This window comes from Scomber scombrus, chromosome 6 (assembly GCF_963691925.1).
Source record: "Scomber scombrus chromosome 6, fScoSco1.1, whole genome shotgun sequence".
NCBI lineage: Eukaryota > Metazoa > Chordata > Actinopteri > Scombriformes > Scombridae > Scomber > Scomber scombrus.
The window spans coordinates 16,799,451-16,811,088 of NC_084975.1; the positions used below are offsets into that span (position 1 = coordinate 16,799,451).

The window sequence follows — 11,638 nt, forward strand, 5'->3', positions numbered from 1 at the left end:
ACTAACAGAAAGAAGACCGTAGAAAGAATAACAAAAAACGACTCCAACTGGAAACATTGAAAGTATACCCGGGCCAATATACTAATACCCCAAGCACAGAAAGAATGTATTGGTGTGTTTTTTTTTGTTGTTTTGTTGTTGTTGTTTTGTATTATTAAAAAACAAGCTACTCAAAGTTAAGTAGCACTGATGTCGTATGCCGATAGTCCTTAAAGGCAGCGTCAGGGGTCCGTGTATCTTTTGGTCATTCAATTTTCTTTTCAGAAACGAGTATTGAAAAACAAAACAAAAAAAGGTATTTGATTTTCGTTTTAAAATACAAATGATTAACCCTCTATGGCAGGGTGTTGCCCTCAGGCAAGGAAACACTTTCTTTGGTATTATACCATCCCTTTAAATTTTTTAATGTTTTTTTTTTAAATGTAATATCACCAGACATGTCCACATCCAATAAGGGGTAGAAATGGGTTTGACCTTTGACCGGGGGGTAGAGCAATCCTTTTTTGAGCCAAATCTGCATTTGACACAGTGCTAGCGAATGGTAAGATAAATATTGTTTTTTACATGTTTAAAGTGAATTAACTTAACAAAGAAAAATATATGCATGTGCATGAATATGTAAAGAAGTATATTTAATTGTTTAAATATTTTGTTTTCATTTACCTTCTAAAACTGTGTTTTTTCGTTCGTTGCCTCAGTGCAACACCATGCAGTTAGACCACTTTTGTTAGGGCAATTATGCTAAAGCAGTGGCACTCAACTCTGGTCCTGAGGACACTGCCTGCATGTCTAGCCTCCCTGCTCCAACATTCCTGATTAAAATCAACAGTTTGTTATCAATCAGTAATTACTATCCAGTTGATTACACACATCAGTTTTGTTGGATCAGGGATACAGGATTACTGGGACCAGGACTGTGAATGTGAAAGAGATGGGATGTATAATTCTGACAATAGTCAAACAATGTACTACCCAGTGTCAACTTGATGGGCGATCCTGAACTGAAGAGAACAGGACTTGTCTCTTTTGAAGAGAAGATGGCTGTGGTTGGAGAAACCACTTTGCATGTAGTGAAGTGGTATGATAACCACCCAGTGACCCTTCTGAGTGACTACATCGAAGCATCCCCAGTTAAAGAGGTTGAGAGGTGGGACCGCAAGCAAAAGGTGAACATCAAAGTCCCCTGCCCTGCTGTGGTGAAGGAGTACAACAAGAATATGGGTGGAGTGGATCTACTTGACTCCCTGATTGCACTGTACCGGAACAAAATAAGGTCCAAAAAGTGGTATCACCGGCTGGTGTTCCACTTGCTGGACATGACCATTGTGACAGCCTGGCTGCTGTATAGAAGAGATTGTGATGGTACTGGCATAAGAAAGGAGGAGCAAATGAGGCTCTATACATTCAAATCATACATCGCTGAAGGCCTCTGCAAAAGTGGAAAGTGTCTGGATCGCAAGAGAGGTAGATCCAGTTCTACCATTGATAACGAATACATGGAGAAGAAGAGAAGGGGACCCACTGCAGCAATCCCCATCTCTGATGTGCGCCTGGATGCCACAGCCCACTGGATAGAGATGTCTGACAAGAAGGGCAGATGCAAAGTTCCAGGGTGCAACGGTACTCCAAAAGTAAAGTGCCAGAAATGTGACATCCGCCTGTGCTTCACATCTACTAGCAACTGCTTTTTGAAGTTCCACAGTGAGTAGAAGAAAAGAAGTCAAGAAAATAGCATTCATTTTGTCCTAATTCCACTACATGTGTTTATAAGTTTTGGTACCCTTGTAGCATGTTGTTGCTTTGAGGCAACAAACCCATTTGTATCCATCGCAAAATTTTATGATTGATTTATCAGGACTCCCAAACTCCCAAAAAGTAGAGTGAAATATTTTTTTCCTCAGAAAAATAAAATTCATGCCATAGAGGGTTAAAACATTTAAATACAATGTCACAAGACATGTCCTCATCCAATAAAATTAGGGGTAGAAGTGGGTTTGACCTCTGACTGGAGGGTGGGGCAATCCTTTTAGGTACCAAAGTTGCATGCAACGTAGTGCCAGCAATTGGTATGATAAATGTTGTCTTTTTACATGTTTAAATTCAAACAACTTTAAAAAATAAAAATATGTGCATGAATATGTAAATAAGTATATTTGGATGTTTGAAGATATATTTTGTTTTCGTTTATTTACTAAAACAGTGTTTAAAACAGTTTTTTCGTTCGTTGCCTCAGGGCAGAATCATGCAGTTAGACCACTTTTGTTAGGGCAGTCAAGCCAAAGCAGTGGTACTCAACTCTGGGTCCTGAGGACCTTCTGCCTGCATGTTTTAGATGTGTCCCTGCTCCAACACACCCAATTCAAATCATCAGTTTGTTATCAAGCAGCTACAGCAGTTAATACCAATTTGATCACATGTATCACTTGTGCTGGATCAGGAATAGGAGGTTCAGGATGATCGAGAACCATAATATTAAAGTTTTGAGAGCATTGAGCAATGGGATATATAATTATGACAATAGTCAAATCAGAAACAAACATGAACTTGTACTAATTCCTAGAAAATGGATGTAAGAACTTTATGGGAAGAAGGCATGTGATTGGGCAGTTAGGGGGGTTTCCCTCTGACAGTGAGGACAGTGAGCTTGATGAGAATGACAGTGAGGAAAAGTGGACCCCAGAATCAGATTCGAGATACAGTTAGGAGGTCAGGGGTCACTGAAGGATCAGCTAGTCAAGTGACATATGTGATTTTAGTGGGTGAGTGACTGTGCGTGTGTGTAGATGATGATGTGTGTGCATGTGTGTCAGGAGGGTGAAGACATCACAAATTCTAGTTGTATTTTGCTAAAAGAGAAATGCTGGGAGTGAAACCATGCTCAATAAAATCACATTTAAATATACAGAAATAGCCTACATACAATCACATATAGAGACAAACTCCCCTCCCATGCACACGTGCATGCCCCCCCACACCCCTACCCCTGCCCAGACACACACACACACACACATTTGTTTTTTGCATTAAATGCTTACATGAAAATAAACTCCATATTTGCTAAGATAAATTGCTTGTTTTCTCCTAATTCCACTACATGTGTGTATTCAAAAAACTATGACATTTTAGTACCCTTATAGGGGTGTGGGGGGGGGGGGGGGGGGGGGCACATTTTATGATTTATATATCAACAGGGACTCCCAAACTCCCAAAAAATATTTTTTTCTCCAAAAAACTATAATTCATGCCATAGAGGGTTTTTAACACTGACTGTTGAGCGAGTAAGATAGGCCTGAAATAGACTCATTCTATATGGAGCCTTCTGCCAGGTGGATTTGTCTGAATTAAATCACAGAGCCTTGAACTTGTCATCTGTCTCCAGTGAGGGAAGTCAAACTATAGGTTGGTATTTTTGGCCAGTATCTTTGAAGACAAATATCTGAGCCATCCTGAAGAGGGTGTCATCACTCAATATTAGGTTACACATATGTAACCATCTATATGTGCTAATAAAATAACTCTCTTCTCATATGGACACATTTTAAAGGTAGAGGCTTCAATAGAAGGAGTGAAGGTGCCTTCTATTTTTCTAAAATAACATTTTTAATATTGTTGGCCCTCCTGTTTATTACAATGCATGGAATAATTACATAAGGACAAGAAAATTACTTTAATGAAGGAGATGTCGATGATCCAAAAATAGGCACAGTGTGACTGTTGCAATTGCACTAAACTGATCCTGACTCCTATATAAAACACAACACTGCCTTTGTACATGTAAACAAAAAAACATATCATCAGTCTCAGAGAAGTGAGGCATATCACAGGAGGCATATACCATCAAGGTCAACACTTTCATTCTTTCAAGGGATGTTATCAGCTATGAGCCAAAAAGTAGAAAAGGGTAAAATGTGAATATTAAACCAATATTTACTTTCTTTGTCATTCTATAGAGTCACGCCACAAAGTACACACATGCTATGTGAAAAGTGATTTAGTCCCATGCAAATGTATTCTGTTTTCTGTTCAAATGCAGAAGGACAGGAAAGAGGACAGAAGGGTAAAAAAAAAGTAATGACACAACGTACATTCATAATGCACTTTCTTGGTTATTTCACATAAACCTGTAAATATCCTCTTGGAAATATTAGTTTTGTGTTCAGCGCTGTCACCTCATGTCAAAGAAATGTCCTTTGTTTCAATCTCAGGTGTGGTGTTTGTGTGTGTTACCACATTCCAAAGATATATTGTATAAGTCAGGTGAAGTAGCCTGAAGTAGCCTGGCATCCCTCAGTCCATGCTGGCACTCCAACCTGTCTGTGACCCTGAATAGGAAAAAACAGGTATTGACAATGGGTGAACACTGCAGTTGGAACTTTTGATGCTGTTGCTGAAGTCTGTGCAGAGGTCATATTACACAGAGTCATTGCACGTGTTCCATCAATAATATATTTAAGCAGAAAGACATGTTGTTACTCTTCTTGGTTTGAATAACACAGTATTGCATATCTTGTACACACTCATACACACATTTGACTTGTTTCTAATAACACCCAGGATGCAACAAATGTGTCCAAAACATTCAATTTTACGAACATTATTCAACACAATCAACATATTTAGCAAAATGCGAAACTGCTTTATGTACAGTACGAAGGTTATGTATTGTACTGACAAGATACACATTCCTCATGAAAGATGTGTTTAACCAAACCGCCCAAAACTATTAACACATAGGAAATCCTGTTGCAAGGTTGTATTACAGCTTACTGTGGCAGTGCTAGTTGATTTTTGGGTCTGGCAAACCAGTGTAGCCAACCCTGTAGTTGATGTAAACCTGCAGGTGACAGGGTTGGGTACATACACAGAGATTAAGGGGTGTGTGTACAAACACAGTTTTTCACCTTGGTCGCTACATGTTAATCCAGCCATGTCTTTAATACTGGCTGAGTGGGTGTATCACATTATGTGGATGACAGACATAGCAAAGAAAGGTTACTGAGTATGGCAACGTGACATCTGCTGTTGAACAACACTAACAGAAAGAACAATAATGTCTGTTGTTCTTTTGTTTGTATCTGTATATTGTTAGAGTGGAATAGTCACTAGAAGGTACACATATATGTTATATATTTAAGTGTTCTTTTAAAAATTCTTCTCAGATAACACCACTGCTCAGAATTTGAATGAACATAAGGCAAATACTTATATCCATCTGGTTTGCAGATAGGACATTACCCTTTCTAAAAGAGGTGATAATCATATCAGTCAGTAGAGAGTTGTTGAGTTAACAAGCGGAGCTTTCTCATTAATCCTTGGTGACCGACCAATAATTTCTGACTGACTGGTGGGTGGTGTTGCATGCCTGCTATGTGAGTAGTGCAGAAAAGAGAGGACATCTCACTATGTGCTTTTTCTCATTGTACCACAGATATGTTCCTGACAAGAGTGTGCTCTCACATTACTGATATCAATTCCCTTTCAAACATTACACTTTTATTTGGATCAAATTGTATTTAACTTAACTTTAACTGTAATAATAGAAAATACTGATGTACAGGACTTAAAGTTGCGTTTGTGTTAAACTGGTTTTGATCATAGCCTATAAATGCATCAAATATCAAACCAGATTAGACATTTTGATGAACAAATGTGATGCTGTCATGTCATTCAGATAGTGAAGTGGTTACTGATATAATAAACTGATAAGGAAATTTTGACTTTGTATTTTGAGGGAAAAGTTGCAAGATTTGTGTTTTAACTACTGTAACTGCAAGGACACAGAAAGTAGCAGGATGTCAGTCATTTTCAATAGAAACCTGCAACACAAGACACTGTGTTTTCTGCCTACACAGGATCCTGTGACTGCTTTGTAAACCAGATGACGGGCCTTAAGTGGAGTGGTTCATCTTCATAATAGATTATCTTTGGTGCATCAGTATAGTATATAAAAGCCAACTGCAGTGAAAAAGTCATACTGATTTCTGTCTGTTGTACATTCATAATCCATGTTCTGATACTGGATGTGTCATTTTCAGTGACTGGCCTTTTTTTGTTTTTCTTTGTCAAATCCTATTGCATCCTAATTATTTCTTTGTGAAGGGTTCAACAATGTCTCACGAGTAAGTTCTATCATCACAAAATTTAAGAGTTTGCTGTTTCTAATTGTTTATCAGAAAACATTTTATGTACAGATATTTAACTGTGTCTCCTGTTTGCTTGTTTCTGCGGTCCAACAAATTCCACATGGACAAAACAATAGCGTAAGTTACAGCCTGCATGCCTTACTCTGCTCAAATTCACTTTCTTCATCTCTCACTTTCTTTAACTCTTTCTCCTCAGTACACACCAGCACCCATGGCCCCCAGGGCTGAGATAAAGGTAATGATACATGAACGGACAATGTGTTTATGAATAATAGCCCCATTGTACTAACCTGTCAAGTAGTTTGCATGACTGCATCATATCACTCAGCTGGACAGCTTCCCTGGAAGAAAGCAATAATAAAATCAAGTGGGGCACAGCACAAGAAGATAGGATAGGATTACAAATGTAAAAACATCAATTTGATTGAGTTAGAGTAGATTGTAATTTCATATTATGACTACTGTACTATATCATATTTACTCTGACTGATAAATTCAAATCTAACTCTTTGTGAAGATGGGTACAGCAAACCCAGAGACATAATGATACTAATAATTAAACTCTGACTCTTTCAGCATTGCTGACAGTTTCAATTAATGATTAATAATGAGCAATTCTCTTGCTCATTATATCTTTTGTTGATGTGTTTGTGAACTACATTTTGCTTTCATTTACATCTCAATGGGTTTCAGAGATGGGTTAATATTTAACATCTGTAAAGTATACTGAAAGTAGAGTCAGTTGTGCTGCTAATGTATCCTGACTTGACTGGAATTTTCAGAGTAAGGAGACATTCTGTAATTATTTGGCATAGAGGTTGCATGTATTTAGATGAGAAAAATAACTCTTCTCACAGCTAAAATATTGGACTTTGAAAGCTGCTGTTGTCTTTGTATAGTGAAGTAACAAAGTCACATTCAGAGCAGTGAGCATGGCAGTGAGCAAAGCTTTTTCCTAGTTTGTAAGCGGCTTATTTTTGGTTCATGAGGACCAGTGGTGAATCTGTGTCCATTGGGAAAAGGGAGAGGTTCTGTTAGGCTTCAGGGATCTAGATGCCATTTACAGATCATGTACACATGGCAAAATACCTTCTGAGGTACATTTAGATGTTTTTATGTTCATTGTATGTCTTTTTTATGTGGATCACTTGGTGCATGAAATTTGTTTTGTTGTAAAGCACTTCGAGCTGCATTTGAGGTGTTATACAAATAAAGTTATTATTATTACCAAACAATAAAAGTGGAACATATTTCAGGAAAAATAATTGCTATTTATCTGACATGTGGTATGTTTAAATTGCATTACTACTACAAAGTCAGGTTTTATATGTTAAATCTTGTAATATTTTCAGCCCAAATCCAAGATTTCAGCCTCCCGAAAGCTATCACTGAAGGTAAACATCACATAAATTGTAAAAATAGTCATATCTTATTGTATTAGCTTACACACTGTACATAAAACTGTCAAAATGAGTGACACTTTTCTCATGTAGAAATACACAGGAATATTACGAACATTAAGATTGCAAACACTGACCTTTGACCTCCTCAGATTCTCTTGCTCACTCGTGCAACAGAGCAACTGGAGGCAGAGAAAGCTGCAAGAGAGGAAGAGAAGGTTTGCTACCTGGGAGAAAAGCTTAAACCACTGCAGCTCACTGGTCTAAAAATAGAAGAAATGCAGGTGAGAGCCACAGATAAACAGTCAGAGAAGGTAACCATAAAACGCTGTTATATGCAAAGTAATAGTAATTAAGTAATTAGTGTTTAATCTGCATATTTGTGTGCATATTTGTGTTTGTAATTGTTTTGTAGAAACTTTGTAAGCAGATCCATGCAATGATTGATCAGGTGGATGAGGAGCGGTATGACTGTGAGGCCAAAGTCATCAATAACAGCAAAGACGTATGACATCAATATAAACTGGACATTAACACACAATATTTGAGTCATGCACATTGAAAACAGACGTACTTAAAGAAAAAAGAAAAAATATCATCTATTAATATAAACTCACCAGCAAAGCTTTTCACCATGTCTAGATCAATCAATTGAAACTAAAAGTGCAGGACCTCGGAGGGAAGTTCAAGAAGCCGGCCCTGAGGAAGGTAAGAGTGTCAGCAGATGAGATGCTGAGGGCTCTGTTTGGATCCAGAAATAAGGGCTCCATGGACCTGAGGGCAAATCTAAAATCTGTGAAGAAAGAGGACATCAAACAAGAGAAGGTATGGCTACGCAAGTAAACGCATATGGAAGGAAAATAATGAAACTGCAAAGACATAATGGTCTAAATATGTGTTTTGAAAACTTTAGGAGCTGACCATGGAGGTGGGTGACTGGCGTAAGAATGTGGAGGCCATGTCTGGCATGGAAGGCAGGAAGAAGATGTTCGATGCTGCTGGTGGCGCTCAATAGAAAAGCTCTTTCAGTAATACTGCACGATGTTAGGGAGTGATACTGAAACTGAAGAATACATACAAAATAAATAATACAACAACAACAAAAATGCTTAAAACTTTAAAAAAAAGGGAAAATATTAAAATGTTAATTAAAACAAGAATTGCCTTGGAAGATTGTTACGTGATGAGGCTCAAATATAAATTTGGTTTACAACAGCTGGCTCACAGTTGGTGGTCTTTGTTGATTATTTTTTGCTGATTCTGTTTTTAGGGAAGTCTGTTATTTTTTTCATTCAGTTCTTATGTAGACCATTTGTAAAAGAACATTGTGATATTGTTACTGTCCGATAATGCTTTAGATAATCATGATAATGCCCTTTAGTTTCATTTATATTTAATACTGGCTTGACATTGTCCTTTCACAGTTATGAATAAGACCTAATAGCTTTTTTCAGGTACAGTGTCCGCTAAGTTATGCCATTGAATTATAGTGACAATTTTGTGTCAGAGCCAGGATATACTTAGTCTTTACTCTTGACTGGAATGAATTCCTCTCCAATAATAAACAGTAAACATCGTCACACACTCCAGTAGCTGTCCTTGGGCTGACGAGATGGAGTCGCCAGCCTTCAAGGAATTTATTAGAGCCTGCTGAGCATCAGGGCATGAATGCTGGTGTACAGTCAGACTATTATTCATACCGTGTAGACCATTCATCACTATTTTAAAAGCTGCCCTCAAGCATCAGACCTCTATATTTACTGTACATTGTATAACCTCTGAGAAGTTTACTGAGACATTATTTGTGCTTTTACTATCATTCAGGTAAGACAAAATTAGGCAGGAACCCACACTAAGGGAGGGTAATTGTCCCATGAACCCATAATCATGGGTGGCCATTTTCCTGCCGCTGGCTGTGTTTGTGTGCAATGCTCTGGATGGAACTTTTGTATGCGGTTGGGTGTGCTAAATATTAGAAGTAGCAAAGTACCTGCCGCAGGGAAAATTATAGCACCTCATCTTTTTATTTAACAATGTCAAAGAGTCTGACTTCATGCCCAATCATCGGCCCAATGACCACATCCCAGTGAATGAGAATATTACAAAATGCTGTTAAACTTAATGGACACACTTTAAGCTTGGCATAGGACTATGCACTGACTGACTCACAACACTTTTTTGTGTCTTTACTTTAAGAACTTTTCTATATGTTTTCTAATATGTTTCTGTGTAATACTGCTGCCTGGTAAAAACTCATCATCAAAAATCTGTCAAAATTTCAGCAACTACACTTTTCTGCATAATTAAACAGCTTTAAAAGGGTGTCATACATACCATACTGACGTTCAAGCAATTTCCATAATGTAGGATTGTAACCCAACAATGAAAATTTGCTGAAATGTGTATAGTACAGGACAAAGAGGCACAGACTGCAGACTGAAACTGACAGAGATGCCATGTAAAACAAAATATGTTCAACAGCACAATGCTTATTGGAAAAAAAGCTTATCCCACAAATAGAGTTACCTCTTATTTATCTTAATTTGAATGCTGTAGACATACAATTGACAGCCTGAATATCTGTTGTTTTCATTTTGATTTTGCAGCTTTTCTAAGGCCATTACCTGAAAGACAGGCAGGTATTTAAAATATACAAAATGTAATGAAAATAAAGGCAAGAAAAACTTTTTTTGGAGAAATTTATTCCTCTGATTTGTCAAGGCAGTGTAAATGGTAAAGCCTGTCCCTGAGAGAAGAGAATCCCAAACTGTATTATTAAGGCTGAGGTGAACTCCCAGCGTAAAGAGAGTGTCGAGGTATATATAAAAAACTAAAACAAAGGAGGAGATGTAGGAAAAGGGAAAACATCATACTTTCTGGCCAAACCAGAAACCAGAACACAAATGCCTGAATGCTTTGATAAAAGAAAAAAGCAAAGGCGGAATAAAAATACTACACAGCACTTGACAGTTTTACAAACTCAAAGTTTGGCATCACGCCAGAATTTGTGCAGCGTTTTTAGTGAAATGGTTCAACATGTATCAATTTGAAATGACAGGCACAGCAGGTTTGTTAAAACTGGAATGTTAACAGATAATAGAAAATGCTGACCCTTGTCTTAAATAACAATACAACAATATGGTTAACACACAAGATCATGTTATAACTCACTACATGAACAGAATATTTGCTATCTGTACTGAAAATGTCAACAGTGAAAACAGGATTACTCTCTGTTAAAATGGGAAACTTCAGAAGCTGAGCCAAACAACAAAAATTCATCAAAACTTTTTGGAACAAAGAATGAAAAATTCAGTTCAGCATATATATCAATAAAAAGATTATGGTGACATCAACTTAAATTACAGTAAAAGAAGCTCTTGACTAAAACGGCCCTTCATGCCACGTTTAAAAACACAAACACACATTCCTCCTGTTCAATTTCAAATAAGATCTTTGGTGAGTGTACAGAGAACATGCATTCATTTTTTATGTTGAATAAAATTTCTGTTTTCTCAGTTGTATAATATTTGATCTCTCTCTCTCTCTCTCTCTCTCTCTCTCTCTCTCTCTCTCTCTCTCTCTCTCTCTCTCTCTCTCTCTCTCTCTCTCTCTCTCTCTCTCTCTCTCTCTCTCTCTCTCTCTCTCTCTCTCTCTCTCTCTCTCTCTCTCTCTCTCTCTCTCTCTCTCTCTCTCTCACACACTCTCACACACTCTCACACACTCTCACACACACTCTCACACACACACACACACACACACACGTCTAAATCAATTTTGAAATATTGGTTTCTGTCTTACAAAACTAAATTATACACTCTTGAAAATCACTTCAATCGGAATAAATTTTTCCAGTTTAAGGCTTTTCCTGACCTGCCTAAAAAGAGCCCACAGTGGGCCCAGTACCTGAATAACAGTCACATCAGAAAGGCACAATGAATGTTGATGAGGACAAACAGGGGAGGGGGCACTCAACAAGTAAACTGAGTTACACTTTTGCCTTTTGTTACTTGAAGTAACATGAAAAGCAAATGGGAAAAAAAATAAAATAAATAAAACATTTTCCATAATTTACAACATGACAAATAAGGCTGT

The 11,638-nt window shown here is 37.5% G+C and overlaps 2 protein-coding genes across 3 annotated transcripts; both read left to right on the top strand.

Annotated features, from left to right (window-relative positions):
• The first annotated feature begins 498 nt into the window (after positions 1 to 498).
• Positions 499 to 1,945, top strand: LOC133982324 (piggyBac transposable element-derived protein 2-like). Of its 2 annotated transcripts, none has more exons than XM_062421319.1 (2): positions 499 to 541; positions 977 to 1,945. In XM_062421319.1, exon 2 carries the CDS (start codon positions 987 to 989, stop codon positions 1,707 to 1,709), a length of 723 nt encoding a protein of 240 aa, XP_062277303.1. In that variant the 5' UTR covers positions 499 to 541; positions 977 to 986; the 3' UTR covers positions 1,710 to 1,945. The 2 variants fall into 2 exon arrangements, with proteins under 2 accessions (XP_062277303.1, XP_062277302.1); XM_062421318.1 differs by having other exon boundaries at positions 519 to 541; positions 699 to 1,945.
• Positions 1,946 to 5,697: 3,752 nt separating this feature from the next.
• tnni1c (troponin I, skeletal, slow c) lies at positions 5,698 to 8,625 on the top strand. The gene is made up of 7 exons (XM_062420605.1): positions 5,698 to 6,260; positions 6,340 to 6,378; positions 7,496 to 7,537; positions 7,696 to 7,827; positions 7,959 to 8,048; positions 8,186 to 8,368; positions 8,457 to 8,625. The coding sequence occupies exons 2-7, from the start codon at positions 6,355 to 6,357 to the stop codon at positions 8,556 to 8,558; spliced, it is 573 nt and encodes a 190-aa protein (XP_062276589.1). The 5' UTR covers positions 5,698 to 6,260; positions 6,340 to 6,354; the 3' UTR covers positions 8,559 to 8,625.
• The last annotated feature ends 3,013 nt before the right edge of the window (positions 8,626 to 11,638 follow it).

Coding starts and splice junctions, on each gene's coding strand:
- LOC133982324 (XM_062421319.1), top strand. CDS start 987: ATGGGCGATCCTGAACTGAAGAGAACAGGACTTGTCTCTTTTGAAGAG.
- tnni1c (XM_062420605.1), top strand. CDS start 6,355: ATGGCCCCCAGGGCTGAGATAAAG. Junction 7,538..7,695: donor CCCGAAAGCTATCACTGAAG/GTAAACATCACA, acceptor TGACCTCCTCAG/ATTCTCTTGCTCACTCGTGC. Junction 8,369..8,456: donor AGGACATCAAACAAGAGAAG/GTATGGCTACGC, acceptor TGAAAACTTTAG/GAGCTGACCATGGAGGTGGG.